At 39.9% G+C, this 19131-nt stretch overlaps 1 protein-coding gene across 3 annotated transcripts in view; it reads left to right on the top strand.

The window, feature by feature from the left end:
- Positions 1-19131, top strand: part of NCOA7 (nuclear receptor coactivator 7) — a 149857-nt gene that overhangs the window by 6015 nt on the left and 124711 nt on the right. For all 3 annotated transcript variants that reach the window (XM_058566351.1, XM_058566352.1, XM_058566350.1), the window contains exon 2: positions 15770-15883. In XM_058566351.1, the coding sequence (XP_058422334.1) occupies positions 15834-15883 (50 nt within the window). In that variant the 5' untranslated portion in view covers positions 15770-15833. The remainder of the gene's footprint in view (positions 1-15769; positions 15884-19131) is intronic.

The raw sequence follows: 19131 nt of genomic DNA, 5'->3' as shown, positions 1-19131 counted from the left end.
GCATAGCCTATGATTTTTCTTCTCCATGCTGTTCCCTCTGCTTGGAACACTCTGTCCTCCTATTTTCATTAGCAAGCCACACTCAGTTCTGATGTCATCTCTAGTGGCCATTCTTAGTTGAGATTCCAGAAACTCATGGAGCCTTCCACATGTGATATAGTGTCTCAAGTAGGCCTCCATCCTGGGAACAGGTGTTTCCTATAAATAGCAAAATTGCCTTTCTAGTAAAAATTAACTATGATTTTGGATAGTATGCTAAGATTGGTCAAAAAAAAAAAATCCAAGGATGAAGCTTTTATTTAACCATTCATCCCTCTTCTATCCCCCAACCCTTCCCCTCAGTAGGATACACGTCCATATCATTTTCTTTAGCATCCCTGACTTACTTACAGGTTCTCAAACATTGTGTTAACACTCATTAAAAATAACTTTCATATTTATTATAGCCCTCATCTGGGAGAATCTTTTATGTCTCTGCCCCTGGGTTGGCCTCTGTAGTTGGTACACAAAGGGGTGACAGCCTCCAAACAGGATGTCACTAGAGTTTAGGGATCTAATAGGAGAAAAGGTTACTCTTAAGAAATTGAAAGTATTAAACATCCACCCTGATAGATGACGTGAACCATCTGGAGAGAGTGGCCCATCCTAAGAAGTGATCCTTGTCTGTGAATGAGGTATTTTGTGTGTGTGTGTGTGTGTGTGTGTGTGTGTGTGTGTGTGTGTGTGGAATATTAGCCCTGAGCTAACGTCTGTTGCCGATCCTCCTCTTTTTGCTGAGGAAGATTGGCCCTGGGCTAACAGCCGTGCCCATCTTCCTCTATATGTGGGATGCCTGCCACAGCATGGCTTGATAAACAGTGCGTAGGTCTGCCACCGGGATGGGAACCTACAAACCCCAGCCTGCCAAAGTGGGAGCGCGTGAACTTAACCACTACCAGCATCAGGCTGACCCCTGTGAATGAGGTATTTTTACCTCCAAGCCAAGGAATCAGAGGGTGTCCTAGGTGCTGGGTTTTATTGCAGAGTGCCTGGAATGAGGTCTTATGCTGCTGACTGATTAACAGAGGATTTAGAGGAAAAATTTAATAGTGTTCAGCACTGTTCGTGTGGAATCCTTTGGTGAGTGATTCTGGTCGCTAACCAGGTATGCCGTATAGAATAGGAAAAATACGTGAGACAACTCCGTACGTGTGAGATCCCTCAAGATCTCTTATTTTCCTGCTGTAATTCTGACCTCGCTAAGCAAACATCAGATTTACTGATTGGTTTCCCCTGACATGTTGATATGAGAAATTGAGGGTGTCGTGAGTAGCAGTAATGAATATTCTGGCCGTAGGATAAGTACAGCCCCTGCTGTATGGTATAACGGAGTTCCCGGCTATCCTCTGTTGGGAGGGCCTGCTCAGTCTTGATGGTCCCAGGTATTCACAGCTGAGCCCTCAGCCCTAGGTCCTGGTGATTCCCCCAAGGTACTGCCTGTCTACAGGGTCCCACTGGAACAGCTAGTTAGCAGCCCTCTTCGATATCTTGAATCACAGCAACTTCCAAAATAGTTTCAATTTAACATGCCGTAACTCTTTAAAAAGCATTGTAGTGAGGAATTGTTTTAGTCTGTTCGGGCTGCTATAATAAAATACCATAGACTAGGTGGCCTATAAACAGCAGAAATTTATTGCTCACAGTTCTGGAGGCTGGAAGTCGAAGACGAGGGTGCCGCATGGTTGGGTTCTAGTGAGGGCTGTCTTCTGAGTTGCAGACTGCCAGCTTCTCATGGTATCCTCACATGGTGGAAGGGACTAAGGAGCCCTCTGGGGCCTCCTTTATGAGAGCACTAATCTTATTCTTGAGGGCTCAGCCCTCATGATCTGATGACCTCCCAAAGGCCCCACCTAATACCATCCCCTTGGGCATTAGGTCTTCAACACATGAGTTGGGGCGGGGACAGCGGGGGGTGGGGCGGGGGGATTGGGGCACAAACATTCAGCCTATAGCAGGGATAGGAATAGATAATTCACGAAAAAGGAACTATAAATGGCCAAGACATGAAAAAATATTCAACTTCATTGCATCAAAGAAATGCAGATAATAACTGGTTTTTAAAAGTCCAGAACAGTGCTGGCAAGGTTGAGGTTGGGTCTTATTCCCCTTTCAGGGATGGTGAGTGGTATGTTGGTACACCTCAGATGGAGAACAGTTTAGCTCATAGAGTCCCTTGGCACCAGTGATCCTATTCTAAGAGTACATCCTAAGGAAATCAGAGATGAGGCTTAATTTCAGTGAGGAGCACATTGTCTCTGGGAGGCCGGTGGTATGGTGGAGGGGTTAAGGGCAGGACCACTGGAGCCAGGTGCTGGGCTTGGAGTCGTGTTCAACCATTTACCAGCTATGTGACCTTAGGCAAGTTAATTTCTCCTTCGTTTTGTCATCTGTAAAATGAAGATAATAATAGTATATCCCTCCCACATTGTATTGAGAGTTAGATAAGTTAATATATGTAAAGTGCTTGGAACCTGTGTGTCACAGAGTAAGCAACCATATCAGTATTAGTTATTATCAAGGGTGATATTGTGAAAATTTGAGACAAATCCAACAATGAAGTCATTTTTTAAATGATAGTCCACCAAACTATATGTACAAAGAGATCCTAATTTGATTTTAAAATGTGTCTGCATAGAAGAAAAGACAGGAAAATGGCAAAATATTAAAGCTTTTTTTCCCATTGATGGGACCATAGGTAGTTTCTATTTTCACATTTTTATATGTTATCTGTATATATTACAATAATAATTGTTATAAATTATTAAAAGTAACATATCATAGGATTCTTATATTCTTGACTTTTCTTTACCAAATGCATATTCATTTTAACATATTTTACTTTCTCTTCCTCTTTTCAAAGCTACTAATATTTCACTTCCTCAACATCTTCACCCACGTGCCATCTGCTTGATATTTTCCTGCATTTAGCTTGCTTGCTTTGTGTATGGATCAGCCACAAGGCTAGTTCTTCAAGAATAAATAGACCAAGTGAAATGATTTATGAGATTTTACTGGTGGTGGCTTTTTCTTGGAAGTTTAAGCCAGAGAATGCTGCTGAGGTGATGACGGCACTGTCTCCTCTCCACATTTCAGGCACTCAGCCTTATCTCCCACTCCCCACCTCCATGAACTCAGCACTCCAGTATGGTCAGAATCTCCTGTACCACACGCACACACGCACGCATGCACACACGGGGGTAACTCCTGCCTTCAGGCTTTTTGCTACTGTCTCTATCTGAAATTTCCTTGCACTTTTCTTCCTTTAAAGCCAATATTCTGCACCGGGTTGATACTCAGTTCCATGAACACTTTCCAAGACGTCTACTCTACCCCTGATTTCAGTTCTTCTGGCACTTAACTACATGTACCACAAATTAAGTATTGGCTTGCTTTATGGCTTAGCTGATCTTACAGTAAGTTGACAGGGGTTGTGTTTCATGTTACTCTGTGCCCTTCAGTTTTCTAGCACAGTGTTGTGTACCTGGAACACAGGAAGATTGGATGTTGGTATGTTGAAAACATTCTTAACAGATGATTTATGAGTTTTCTGTTTCTTCTCCTTTGCCCATCCTTCTCTTTCCTTTATTTTAAAGATCAGAGTGTTATATAATTTGGTTCTCTCAGTCTTGTAGAAATCTACCTGAAAATCTGGTAATAGATTTTTATTTCTAAAGTCTAAAAACCAAAGGGTTCAATTGCAGAGAACACCACAGTTAGCAAATGCATTTCCAGTTGGGGTCTAGCAGTGTACAAACTAATCCTAGTTGCAGGGACAGCTCTGTCATCTACTCTAAAATATTGCTTGTCTGATCAAGCCAATTTCATGAATCTGCCAGAGAATGTGCTTAAAGTTCATAAAATGTTAGATTCTCTTAAGATCTTGCATTTCCTGGAAAGGGCCAAATCCTAGGAAACGTTTCACCTATCTGCTCTCCTTGTCTGGACCAGTGGTTTCCAAACTGAGCTGCACACGCCCCATGAGGGTACAAGAAGCAATTGTTAGAAAGTCTATCTCATCTTTTCATGACTTCTGTTTTTGTTATATGTTTTATAATTCATATATTAGTGCAGAAGACGTGTTTTTTATAAGTAAAAAATATACATATTAAGATTTTATGCTCAGATACTTTTATTGATGTGAAATATAACTTTTAAAAATGGAGACCACTAATCTAAATAACCCAGAGTCAGTTTCTGTTAGGTATTTAGCCATAACAAATCAAAAATCAACTTTATGATGTATAGCCTAAACCAGGAGTTGTGTGTTTGCGTATGTGTGCTAGTGTGCACACATGTACTCATGCATGTACAGCACAAGACATGTTCCCAGCCTTTAGAGGAAGGGAACCAATTGGAAGGAATGTGGGCATGAGGAGCAGTTAATTAGAAAGTGGTACAAGATAGCGTTAAGTGTGCATAAGAAACCTAGCAGTATGAGTTAGTTAGACTACAATCGCTCAAGTCTGATAAGAATGGCATAATACATGGTTTTGCTACATTCTCAGAATATTCCAAAACACGTTTTATGGTCTTGCGTTGATACTCAGGTCAGTATGTAGTCCACCTACTCAAATAAGCTATGCTTGAATTATTTCCTGTGTACAGATGTTAACTGTGTGAGCCTTCTGCTCTAATATTCAAAATAATATTTGCCAATGCTCTCAATTACATGCCCACATTTCCTTTAAATTATGAGAGAGAGTGGCAGAATAGACATGGTGGGAAAGTAATAACAGTTTCGGAGCAGTATCCTTTTGGAAGAGTGATAGTGTATAAAATTTAAAATAAGTGAATTAGTTTCCTAGGGCTGCTGTCACACAAACTGGGTAGCTTAAAACAACAGATATTTATTGTCTCACAGTCTTAGAGGCTAGGTATCCAAAATCATCAGGGCCATGATTTCTCTGAAAACTTCCTTGCCTCTTCTGGCCCCTGGTGATTTTGCTGGCTATCCTTGGCATTCCTTGGCTGCATATCTTTAATCTCTGCTTCTGTGTTCACGTAGTGTTCTCCCTGTGTGTCTCTGTCTTCACATGGCCATCTTCTTATAAGGACACCAGTCACGTTGGAGTAGAGGCCCACCATACTCCAGTATGACCTCATTTTAACTAATTACATCTGCAAGACCCTCTTTCCAAATAAGGTCACATTCTGGGGTACTGTGGATATGATTTCAATATATCTTTTTTGGGATGACACAATTCAATCCATAAGAATAATATCAAAGTCTATAGATGGATATACCAAGATGTGCATAAGTCACCATTGGTGTCAGATGATGCCTTCTTATAGCCGAACGTCCATAGCCACTCACATTGTTTTGTTTATGTAAATTTTCTCTCTTTCTTCAAAAATCAAAGTTTCCTTAGAGCATGTTGAATTCTTTTTATATCCATAGGTTTTAGATAAATAGTACGGTGGTAGGCATACAACAGGTTCCCAGTTTAAATGCTTAACTGAATCAAAGAGATTGCTTATACATAAGTGACAAGGCACTATTTTGGAGTAAGTGTAAATTGTATATTGCCACCTATACTCCGCATGTAAATAAATATGCTGAAAGTACATTAAAAAGAGTGATAACTCAATTATATTTTATTTTGCATGTCTACAAGTATGAGTGTATGCCAGTGTATTTTGAAAATGCATTCAGTTGCAGATAACATCGACGGAGAACAAAGACGCACGTGGCCTTTTCCTGAGTGAAATGGCAGTTTACCTGATAGAGTGAACTTGATGTCTCTTGATAATCTCAACTAAAGCTCTTATATTTAATTCCTGAAATGTGGTGTTGGCAACCCATATACTGTATGTTCTTTGGAAACACATGCATTTGTTACATCTTTTGTCCGTCAAATTTTATTGGTTTTGCTTGCATCAATTAACCCTAATTCAGATCCATCAAAGAGACCCTTCCCACCAAATAATAATAATAATAAAATCAGTAGTAGTAACCACTGCTCACACTTATTTCTGTCCTAGAATTGAAGGAGCTGGGGCATAGTGCAAGACCAAGACCCATGCAGTGGTGATGGCATTTGCTGTGAGCACAGGGATTCACAATGGCACTTATTCTCTGCAAGGCCTGGGGGAATGAACTTGAGTTCTGTACCAGTAGAGAGACTCCAGAAGACTATGGTGCTGGCTGCTTTTGGGCCAGGGCTAAATGATGTATGCAAAAAAATCAAACAGGCTAGAGATCCTAGGATTGTAGGAACAGGTCTGTCTGATAATATTCAAATGAATTCCAGCAGTAATTGAGGACAAGCTTTTCTTCCCATGTTACCTGTTTCTTTATTGATAACATTTGGAGCCTACCACCTTTCGATTCCTCTTAGAGATGACCTGAAGTGACCTTGTGGTGCTGGAGCAATAGTAGGGAGTGTCCCTGGAAACCACCTCTGTGGGTGGCGCAGGCATCAGGTTTTTCCCAGCTCTAGTGAGAGACAATCATATGTGTGTATCAGACATCCAATAAATAGTGATTGATGGTGAGAAAGACGAAGTTGTCTCTTATGGTTGGTAAATGAGATCAGCAGAGTAGACTCTGTTGTGTTTTCATTTCCTCCAATAACTTTCTATATGAATTTCTGCATATTTTTCCTTTGTAATCTGTCTTTGTGTTCAGGTAGGAAACTCTTCAAAGCTGAATTCTTATACCCTTATGAGTATTAATGAGAGAATGCATGCAATATGTTTAAAAACCTCTGGTAGAATTTTTGTAGAATCCTATTTTTCTAAAAAGAACCTATAATTTTAGTCCTTAGAGAAAAGGAACTTTTGTAACTTAATATCAATAAAGAAATGTTTTTTTAAAAAGATCAAAATTCCATTTTCTGATTCTCTGCATTTACTAATTTTGTTTTCAGTGGAGAAATAATTGGATTGGCATAAGATTATATTTCAAAACAACAGAAACAGAAAAAAATTGCCAACTGCTAAGGGAAATATTTCTGGCATATTCAACGTTGCATCATTACTTCTGTTCTTAAAACTTGAGGTAGTTCATTTAATTTAGTGAATTAAGGGAACGTGCTTTCCAGTTGGCTCTTTAAAAAATCTAATTCAGTGCAATAAATATTTATTGAATGCACGGATATGTTCAATATAGAGCTTTTATTGATGAATAGTAATGACTAACCTGAATACAGTGCAGGATTTACATTCTAAAGGACAATTGGCCAGAATGCCGCTGTTCACCCTCTTGTTCTTTTTGATGGTGGGTGAATCCAGGAAGAGCCAAGCAGTTGACGTGAAAATTCTGTGTAGTAATAGAGCTTCGAATCAGAGGCCATTATTGGTGGTTCTGACTTTGGCATTGGACAAAGCCGATCATTCTGGCTCTAATTCTTGTGGCTCTTTGACCTTGAATGAATTCTTTAACCTTTCTAAACTTCAGATTCTTTATCTGAAAGTGATTGAGAATATTAACTCCCTCACACAGTCATAAAGACTAAAATAAACAGTGTGAGTAACAGCACTGAACAAAAAATTTGGTGCCTGGGGCTAATGTTCAATAAATGTTCAACCGTTGCTCGTCGCCGTCATCTTTATCTTCTCTGGGGCCACCTAGCTTCAGTTAGTTCACTATAGGATTTTTCTTTTTGGGGGCAAATTTGAATCCAGCTCTCCAGGTGCTGTTGAAGGTAGGTGTAATTTTCATGAACAGTTGAACAGCTGGGTTCATTGAACTCTCAGTGGATAGAATTTTCTGTTTCATGGGGCACTACACTCTATAGACACCTTTTGGGCACATTTAATCTCTATAACAGCCCTTTTACAGATAAGGAAACTGAGGGCTAGAGAAATTGAGTAACTTGCCCGAGGCTACATTCCTTGTAGATGCTCAGTCTGGATTCTAACCAGGCCTGCCCCGCTTTAAAGGTGCCGCGCTGCCTTACTAACGTGGTCAGAGGGGTTAGTCCGGTGAAACACAGAGCATCTTGAAAACCGAGAACTTCTCAGGTGTCTAGAGTTATAAAATCTCAACTTTGAAGGAATTCTTGAAATTAAAATTTTTTAATTAAAAATACTTTAATTAAACTTTAATTAAATTAAGTGAAGCTTATCCATAGAGCTTCACTTCCTCTATAACAGTGGTTCTCAGTGAGTGCAGTATCCCCCCACCAGGGTGCAATTTGGTTGGCATGGTTATTGGGGGACACTACTGGCATTTAGTTGGGGGGAAGCAGAGGTGCCACATGCTCTGCAATGAGTGGGATGGTCCTAGACAATGAAGAATTGTCCCTTATACTTGGGACTTGCATATCTTCTGTAAGAATATATATGAATATTTATTGAGATATTTTAAAGGAAAGAAAGAGATTAGTCCTAAATTACCATGTGTAGAAATAGCTGTTTGGTTATTACTTGTGGCACTAGTTTTTGTTCTAATGTTCCATACACTCCCCACCCCCATACCCACCCTCTCCCCTCTGCCCTTTCGTTTTCCTGTACTTCTCGTATGTAGTGAAATACTTTCTGATCTCATTTCTCCTATAGCTCAACTTGTCCTATAGAAGTTGGTGTAAGCATTTGGGTATTCCTTTGTCTTCTAGTGAATTCATGCGATGTTAAAAGTTACTTTTCTTTTGGCATTATATTGATTTTTAAAATCTGAGAATCTGCATATTGAAATATCTGCTATCAGTTACTTTCCTTTTGAGCATTATATTGATTTCATAAAATTAACTGTGTAAGTAGGTTATGTTGTCTATGAACTTCATTTCAACACTATAAAGGGCATATTATAAAATATTTATATATTTATTTAGATGAGGGGTGTTGATTTTGATAAGGTTGAGAACTGATGGTCTACAGCAATCCCATAAAGGTTGTTCAGTTTGTGCTCAATCAGTTTTGGAGATTGGGAAGCCACTCCATCTGGAGGCAGCTCTCTGCATCTCTCTATAAGACAGTTCTTCCTTATGTTGAGCCAAGACCCCTCTCCCTCCGTATCTAATGCCTGGTCCTCGGTATACCCCTGGAAGGTCTGTTGGTACAAGCCCAAGTTCTGTACCAGATAAGATCCTTGAGACATTTGAAAATAGCTATCATTTCATCCCAACTTTTTTCCAGACTAAACTTGACCAGTTCCTTTGACTAATATTCTTAAAATTTAGTTTTATGTCACTTAACCATCCTGGTTGCTCCAATTTCCTTGTATTTCACCTATAGTGTGAGACCCAGAGCTAAATGCAGTCATCTTGTTATATTCTAATCCTCAAAAAGAGTGAGATAGAACATCTTAATCTCTTTTATTCTGGGGGCGGGGCAGTGGAATCACACCCCTGGGTATGTGGATCTTACTGTCACCTGAAACTGCAAATCTTACTCACTTGTACTAATGCTAAGCTCTACCTCTCTCATTCCCTAGCCCCTCGCCCATATGTAGAACCCGAGATTCATGTGGGGTAAATACCACCTTTCTTCAGACAGCTGAGATCTGTCTGAATCCAAATGCTGTTATCCAGGATGTTATTTGTCCCTCCAAAAGTCTAATAAGGAGGCCCATATTTGCATTCAAGTCAGTGATAAATTTACTGATGAGGACAGGGCCTAAGAACAAATACTGCGTTAAGCTCTTAACATCCTCCCTCCAGGTTGTGGATGGAGGTCAGCTCCCAACTCCCATTTGAGGACGGTCGCTCAGCACATATCTCTTGGTACAGAGGTTCGGTGCTTTCCTTTATTCATCTAATCATAGAAGCGTCCACCCATGTCTAGCCCACATTTCTCCATCTTATCCATAAGTAGACCAAGAGAAACTTATCACATGCCTTTTAAGTACAGTTACACAGTGTTTACCTCATTTCCTTGATGCACTAGAAAAGTAACGATGTCCAAGAGGGAAATTTTGCTAAGCCATCATTCCCTGAACTTCCTGCCCTCCCCCCCCCCCACACTCCAGCCACACCAGCCCACTCAGGAGTCCCTGAGTATCACACACCCCTCCCGATGGCTTGCACATCCTCATTCTGCCTAAAAAGCCCAACCTCTTCTGCATTCACTGTCTGGGAAACCCCTGCTCTTCCTGCAAAGCCCAGCTCTGGCGTCACCTGTGAAGTTTCCCTGACACTCCTTCCTTTCTTGGCAGAGTTAGGTGCTTCTCCCTTGTGCTCCGTGGTTCCTTGTACCCACCATCATCAGAGCACTCACCACTTGTCTTACCAGCTGATGGGTTTCGGTTGCCTGTTCCATCCGAGCTTCCTGGCTCCTGAAGGCTGTCTTCATCTTTGGATCTCCAGCAGAGTACCGGGTCCACGGCAATGCTTCAAAAAGGGATCTGCTTGTTAGTTGTCGTTCTGCTGAATGGTTGATTTTCTGTCAACATTCTGGATCTCAGAGTTCACTGCCTCCTCTTCCAAGTCCTTGCTAACCTGCCTTTAGTGATCATTTCTAAAGTTTTGCTGGGGATCGTTGTGATGTTCCCCAGTGTGTAATTTGCACAATCTCTTTTCTAACTTTTGTTGAAAATTAAAACGTATTTGCCTATTTGCAGGCTTCTGGCACTGTCTACATCTTCAACAGTTCCTGACTCTGCCAATCAGTTTTTAGAAATCTCATTTGCACATTTTCTTCTTAAAGAGAACTTATAAAATGATCTCTCCAGCCCGAGATGAGTTTTCATTTAGAGTATCTAGGAGCTTTGATGAAATCTCCTTATTCATCTTATGTAAGAGAATACTGAAACTCACATTTGTGTAATTCTTTTCAGGTCTAATTTCAGTTCCCTAGGCAAAGAATAACGGAATAAGAGTTGAAGAGTTCTCCATTCATTTTGCCATCCATTGGCATTGTTCCGTTTTCCCAAGTGCAGACCTGTCCTTCATCATTACCTTGATTCAGGCATAACTTTTTAGCTGTTTGTTGCTGTTAAGTTCTGTTTTCTGTGACACACGTGTCTTTATTTGAGGGCTTTATCTCCTGGAACATCCATGTTTGTGGCATACTTTTGTATTTGTTTCTATGTCTTTCTTCCGAGGTTTCTTTTTAAAGAGAGTATTCAAATTTCCGACCTTGGGTAACACGGAAATTTAAATATTCTTCCTTTGTTGAGATGACATTGTGGCTTTGAGAAAGACTGAACACCTGTTGTATTTCTGTATAAATGTAAGTATTTTGTAGGGGGAAGTGTCTGCATAGAAAGGTGCATTTTGGTGTGTTCCTTAAGTGGCCAAACTTAGTGTGACCAAGAGTCAAACACATTCTTGTTATTATTTCATTTGTATAATAGGAAACATGTTATTGGGAAAACAGTGGATAGACATCGTGGGTACGCTTGTGTTTTTCTAGTCCAGACTGGATATACTGAATGTCCAAGGAGCTGCAGTGTGTTAGATGTGACGCCAAAAAGCCACCCTGGGCTGTGCGGGTCCTTACTGATTTCGTGTAGTTAGGGAGTCTCCAATAGCTTTATGCTTAAATTCTTTCCACGTGGTGCCGTGGTCTCAAACAGGGAGCACTTTGCTGGTAATACAGAAAATACTTTGTCTTCAACACAGCTCTTATGAGGTAAGAATTTTGTATGTGTTTTTTTTATTTGAATAAAGAACTGAATTTAGGTTTTAAATTGACTGTCCTGATTTAAGATCGCAAAAAGAAATATTGAGAATATTCAACTTGTGCTCCCTCATTTTGGTCTGTAATATGCCATAAATGCAGGAGACTCTTATAGTTTAGTGTTTGGATGAGTCTAGAGTTTATTGATGGAAAGAAAAGTCAACATTAAATGAAAGAAGGGCTTTTAAGGAGCCCATTATAACCACTTATAATGGAAAATGTAGTTCCCATTAGAGAGTGATTTAAGGAACTCTGGTTCTTCACTGAAGCATGATGCTGCTGTGTGGTGCTCTGTGCAAATCATTTTTATAGCATCCTTTGCTAATCTCTTTCTGGTTAATCTGTTGGTGTGTCTAGACCTGCAAGGACTGCATTTGTCTTGTTTAAGGAGTATAAAAATTCCCAGAAATTTAAAAGAAACCACAGTTCAGTATATTTTTTATTTATCGAATAGACTATGGAAAAAAAAAGCTTTGCCAGTTCTAAGCAGACACAGCAGCACCAGATGTCAGTGCTTGGATCATTTAATCTTTTTCTCTCGTGCTTATTTTTGTCAATATTTTTCCACTAGAACTAAATATTAGCTTCTGGCTCAGCTTGCAATATAAAAATTTTCCAATTAGATTGTTATGACTTCATTTTTAGTCACGAGTGGAAAGCTAATAAACAGAGATCATCACATATGGTGGCATGCAGGAGAGAAACTTTAAGATATACCACCTGGCCCAGGGCAGGGCAGAGAGCTGCGATTCTAATCCCTTCTGGAGTCTGAGTCTGGCTGGCTTGGGTCTACGTCCCCTGTCCCCAAGTAATTCTTAATTTGGGAAGAATCCTTGGATTTATATCAGTCTGCCATATGATTGACCTTACCCACAAGGCTGCATTACTTCCTGGCTTCGCTTTTATGTGGATTTTCTGCCTAGTTCTGTGCTAGGTATTTAGGGAAGTGTGAAACACAGTGGTTTTGGACTTCGAACTTTTGGTGTGTTTGGGGCTGTGGAGGCTGAGTGAAGAGGCATTGTCACACTGTGTATGGTTAAGCACCTCACCGTAAATGGTAAGTGACGTGAAATAAGCTCCTAACAAAGAGAGAGATGGGGCACACGAGTGGTCAGGGAAGACTTTAGAGCAAAATTGGGCCAGTGCTAGATCTGATCAGAAGGAGGAGTGTAGCAAAGTTACTCAAACTTGGGGAAAGAGAAAGGATTAAGGTACAGAGTTGGGGAGGAGCCTGTGGGTTCAGGCTACAGTGTGAGACTGGGCTTATGCGAATTGCATACTCAGCTACTGAGTTTTCTTTTTTTTTTCCTTTCTTTCATCACCCAAATGCTTGAATGAGTACTGCCCTCACTCACTGAGGCATGGCTTCCACTCCCGCTGCTCCGCTGACACGACCTGTTGGAGGTCCTCAATGACCCCTCCCCCAGTGGCTGGTACATTTGTCTTAACCTGCAGAGTCTATGCTGAGGCATTGGATGCTGTTGATTCCAGACGCTTTTTCTAGCTCATCTCCAAGTGCTTCCTGGCTCCAAAGGTTGTTGAGAGGCATTGAAGCGTGCCCCACACTGGATTTAAATCCCTGCTCCATGACAGCTGGTGCTGTTGAACTAGGGAAGTTAGCATCTCTCAGCTTCAGTTTAATGGAAATAAGGATACCTAACTCATAATGTGGTTGTAAGGATTAAAAGAGATACAAGTGCCTGTGGATAATATGTTGAAATAAATGACTTAACAGTAGGCAGCCATCATGGTTGGTTCCTTCATTACCTGGTAGCCACTCTGCCCTTCTTGCCTGAATGTGTCTTGCCCATTTCATGTCCATACCTATGCTTAAGTGTTCCCACTTTCTCTAATGCCCTCTCTCTCTTCTTTACCTATTGAAATCCTCATTTCCCTGAAAGGTTTACTTTATCACCTCAATCAAAATGGAAGTTTGTGTGTTCTGGATTCTTAGTATTACTCATTGGACAGCTCCAAGTTACTACCTGACATTTGAGTTATTTGCACACATCTTATTTTCCCTACTGGATGGTAAACTGCTTGAGGGTGGAGCCCATGTCAGGGACATAGAGATAAACCAGTAAGATTGAGACTGTGTCCCATTGTTTCCATACAGAGCCCTCTGCGTAGTTGTCATGCTTCCAGTGTGATCTCATCATTGTATCGTTTTTTTTTTCTTTTCTTAACTGCAACCGTATGCTGATAATTTATAAATCTTTTTCTCTAGCCCTCACTGCACTCCTCTGCTTTAGACATAATCAAACATCTGGTGAATGTCTCCAGCTGACTATCACACGGGTACCATAAAGGCAACGTGTCCAAAACCGATCTCTCATCTGTTTCTGCTCCCTTGTCTCCCACACAATCTGCCCCCTTCATGTGGATTGTATCATATCTGCTATCACAGTCTACTTTCCCTGAAACAAAAACTTGGAGGGCATTCTTCATTCCTTCTTTTCCCTTGTTGTCTACATTGAATGAGTTGCCAAGTCTCAACTCATCTGCCTTCTAAATATTTCTTGAATGCATCCCCCCTCTGTCTATGTCAAATACTGCTGCCTAAGTGGGTCCTCCTCTCTCAACTAGTTTTACTGTAATTTCTTTCTAGTGGATCTACTTCACCCTGCTCTTAAGCCTCTCAAGTCCATCCTGTACAATCTGTATATCACACTCCCTCATGTAAAACCCTTTGGTGGCTTCCTTTCATATGTCAGGGATGAGAAAATTGGTTTTATCTCCTGAATCAGCTCTGATCAATTTGGTAATGGCTGCTATGAGTGCTCCTGTTGGGTTCAGCATGATCGCTTAGTGATGTCTGATGTGGGTGCAATATAGGGGGTGGGCAGCACCTAACACATATATAGGATTAAGTGCAAGCTCGTTAGCATGGCGTAAAAGGTCCTCCGTGACCCTAATCCTGCCCATGTCTTCATCCTCAGCTCCCACTGTTGCCCTTCTTCACATTTTACCCTGGAGCAGCAGGGAAATACTGTGTCTTCTTGCTTTTGTTCAAGGTGCTTCTCTGTACCCTTTAACTGGGAAACCTGTACTTATCCTTCAAATCTTGGTCTGTGTGGGGCATGCATGGAATGGGCTGCGTCAGGTTAAGTGTTCTGCCTCTAGGCTCTAATGGCACTTGTGCCTTCTCCATAGCAATTCGCATCCCATTGACCTGAAATCCTAAGTGTCTCCCTTACAAGACAGTAAATTCCAGTGGGGCATATATGATGTCTTATTTATCTTTAGTATCTGATACTTATCATAGTACCTTTCATGTAATATGTATTGTGAATTAAATAGTTTATTGAATTGAAATGAATTAGTAAATAACTTTGATTGATGAACTTTCTTTGCTTTTACTTCAATACCCCTGCAGGGTGGAAGGACAGATTTTAGGAAGTGTTGATGCTCTACAGAAAATTTAGATTAGTGAATCAGACAGTAAGTAGACATTGGAAATTTCTGAGCCGGGGAATGGCATGATGAAAGTGGTATTTAAGGAAGATTGATCTGGAGACAACCTTTTGTTACAGGTTGAAACCGCTCCTAGGAAACATAGGTGAGGGTAGCTGGGGTGGGAGAGAGGGAGGGGCAGAGGCAAACATATGAAGCCGTCTGAAGAACAGCTTCCTGAGCCTTTGTACTTTCATTTCCACATTTGCTCAAGTGGGATGTACTTGCTGGCATGTTTCTGAAAATAAAATAGAACACTGATGTTATTTTTATTTTTATAGAAAGAACATTCTTGTAAAACACCTAACTGATCGATTTTTCATAATTATGACATTCGTTATTTGTTTACTTGAAAAGAGTGGTTATGAGTTCAAAAATTAAAAAAAAAAAATTAGCTTCTGCGTAGCTAGCCTAAAATCTTTCCAGGTCATTGGTTTTCATTTTAGCACATTTTGAAATAGTTGTTCAGTGAGGAAAATACTTCAGGTTATTTTTCCACCTGCTTTTTATTTTATAGTTTAATACCTCCATTCTATTTGTAGTTCCCCCCTCAACCATGGGCATTTGTATTTCATGTACAACTCATGTGACTGTTTATTGGTTAACGTTTGTCTTCCATTTGCTGTGGGCCATGGAGCTCCACTCTGCTTTCTTCTTCATATTGGCCATGATAAACTTCTTAGTTTACAGTCGCTTTGTTATTTTTTTTTTACAGGGTTATGATTTATTGATTAAAAAGAAGGAGTTTCCCAATTACTTGGCACTTTTGATTGCATATTATGGATACCAAGGAAGAGAAGAAGGAACGGAAACAAAGTTATTTTGCTCGGTAAGCATCCACTTTGCAAAATTATATCAGTACTTTTAAAAAGTACTGTTTGAGGGGACTTTGTCCCCAGGCATTACTTGGCATTTTGTGTTTTGTGACTGTTCGTAATCAGAGCAGGTAGCCAGTTGAAATTAAATATACTTTGTTTCATCCTTTTTGTCATTTCTATTAGAGGAATAACATTTGGTTTTTCTCTTTGTATGTCTGATAGTTCTTTCAGGCCAGTGCTGCTCAGGGAGTCTAGCTGTCCGTGTGCACTGAACTGCAGATTGCTCGGAATCCCACATTAGCAACCTACATTGAATTTTAAATCCTAAGTGCTTCGTTCCTGCTGCTGTGTAGCTTAACTGGTTGAGCTATAACTAAAAATCTAGACGTATTTAAAGCTTATTACCTTATGAGGAGTCTTACTGAAAAGTATTTTTGTAGGTAGATAGAATGGGTGAAATTCTGTCATTGGAGTTCGTGTCATTTTTAAAGCTTGAACTCATCCAACATGTATACATTTGTTGATATCTGAATAGAAGTGATCTAGTATATGGTTGGTTACTATTTACAGATTTAAACATCTATATGGCAGCCACTCACTAGTCATAATAAAATGAACAATATGCTAAAACATTTATAAATCATTTGGATGCTGGAATGTTTTCAAACTCAGAGTGAGAACCTAGGCTTAAAATGATCATTATGGTTTTCTAAATTGAAATACTTCTTAAGAACTGAATTCATCCTCACCACATCCCCAGCCCCCTCAATCTATGATCGTTAAGGATGCATTTCCTGCTTTCCAAATGCAAGCCTTGGAAACTCAGAACCAAAGATTTTTTGATGTTTTTGTCAAGAAATTAAGTTAGGTTTTAGGTTGTTAATGAAAAAAGGAAGGAAACGAACATTTAAGGAACTATGGGCCAACTACTTTACTTATTATTTTATTTGTCTTCACAATAAACCTATGACATAAGTTTTTCCACTGTTTTACCACTGAGGAAACTAAGACTCAGAAAGTAAGTATTTTGCCCATTTCATGCAGCGGAAGAGTCAGTATTCAAATATAGGGTTGTCGCCAAAGGGCCTGTTGATGTTAGTAATAGTAAACTATGAATAAGAGTTTTTGGACAGCAAGAGTTAAACTACTAATTTTAGTGAAATGTTTTTCACTATTAGGACTACAGAGAGTAACAGGATTGTTTGGGGCAGGAAGAAGTCAGGCTACTGGGTGAAACATTAGAAAGATAGGACACTTAGAATAAATAAGAACCATCCAGTGATTTTTAAAAACGTTTTATTTTGAGTTAACTGTAGATTTACATGTAGTTCTAAGAAATAATCCAGAGAGATATCCTATACCCTTTATCCAGTTTCCCACAATGGTAACCCCTTACATAACTATCCTACCATATCACAACTAGGAAATTGACATAGATAACACTCCACTGACCTGATTCAGATTTCATCAGGTTTACAAGCACTCATTTGTGTTTCTGTGTGTATTTGTGGGTATTTAGTTCTGTGCAGTTTTATCACATGTTTAGGTTTGTGTGGCCACCATCACAATCAAGATACAGAACAATTCCATCGCAAAGATCCCATGTGCTACCCTTTTGTAACCATATTCACCTTCTTCCCTCTACCTGCCACTCCTGACAACCACTAATCTGTTCTCAATCTGAGTAATTCGGCATTTCAAAAATGTCATATAAATGGAATCACAGAGCGTGTAACCTTTTGAGATTAGATTTTTTCGCTTAGTGCAATTCCTTTGGTGTTTTAGTCCATTTGGACTGCTGTAACAAAATGCCGCAGACTGAGTGGCTTATAAACAACAGAAATTTATTTCTCACAGTCTGGAGGCTGGAAGTCTGAGATCAGAGTACCGGCATGGTCAGATTCTGTGTCTGGTGAGAGCTGCTCCCTGGTTCAGATAAGGCCGTCTTCTTGCTGTAACCTCACATGGCAAAAGGGGCAAGGAGCTTTCTTAGGCCTCTTGTATAAGGGCACTAATCCCATTCATGAGGCTCCACCCTCATGACCTAAGCACCTCCCAAAGGCCTCACCTCCTAACACCATCATATTGGGCATTAGGGTTCAACATATGAGTTTTGGCGCAACACAAACATTCACACCATAGCACTTGAGATCTGCCCAAGATGTTGCATGTATCAATAGTTTATTCCTTTTCACTGCTGAGTAGTTTTCCATGGTATAAATGTATCACAGTTCGTTAACCATTCACCTATTGAAGGACATTTGAGTTGTTTCCAGTTTGAGACTGTTAACAAATAAAGCTGTTAGTATCATTTGTATACAAGTTTTTGTGTGAATGTAAGTCTCAATGTCTCTGGGATAAATGCCCAAGAGTGGAATTGCTGAGTCAAATGATGAGTGCATGGTTAATTTTGTGAGAAACTCTGGTGCTCATTTCCAGAGTGGCTGTACCGTTTTACATTCCTTCCCATCTGCAATGTATAAATGACCCAGTTTCTCCACATCCTCGGCAGCATTTGGTATTGTTGCTCTTTATTTTCAGCCATTCTGTTAGGTACCCAGTGATATCTCATTGTGGTTTAATTTGCATTTTTTTAATGACTAAAGAAGTTGAACATCTTTTTGTGTGCGCATTAGCTGTCTGTCTTCCTCAGTGCAGTATCTTTTTCCTGTGTTCTAATTGGATTGTTTGTTTTTACTGTTGAGGTTTGAAAGTTCTTTATACATTCTAGATACTAGTCCTTTGATATGTAGTTTGTAAATATTCTGTCCCAGTCTGTAGCTTTTCTTTTCATCCTCTTAATAGTGTCTTTTGCAGAGCGCAAGTTTTTAATTTTGATGCTATTCAATTTATTAGTTTTTCCTTTTATGGATTGTACTTCTGGTGTCAAGTCTAACAACTCTTTGCCTAGCCCTAGGTCCTGAAGATTTTCTTTAGTTTTTTTTTTTTCTAAAATTTTTATAGTATTATGTTTTACATTTAAGTCGGTGATTCATCTTGAATTAACTTTTATATAAGAGGTGAGTTTAGTCAGGGTGCTTTTTTTTTTTTTTTTTAGCCTATGGATGCCCCCCTATAGAGTGATTTCAAAAGCTATAATAGTGCCTTCTCAGTCTGACCCCAAACTGTTTCCAATGGTAAGGGTGACTGTTGGTTCACGAACAACCTGCTCAAAGTTAACCACTTCTTGTTCCTAAGACGTAGAGTGATGGGAGCCCTTAAACTGAGAATGCAAGATGAAACTCTCCTGGAAGAACAA

This window comes from Diceros bicornis, chromosome 23 (assembly GCF_020826845.1).
Source record: "Diceros bicornis minor isolate mBicDic1 chromosome 23, mDicBic1.mat.cur, whole genome shotgun sequence".
NCBI lineage: Eukaryota > Metazoa > Chordata > Mammalia > Perissodactyla > Rhinocerotidae > Diceros > Diceros bicornis.
This window is presented reverse-complemented; position numbering and strand designations above follow the sequence as displayed.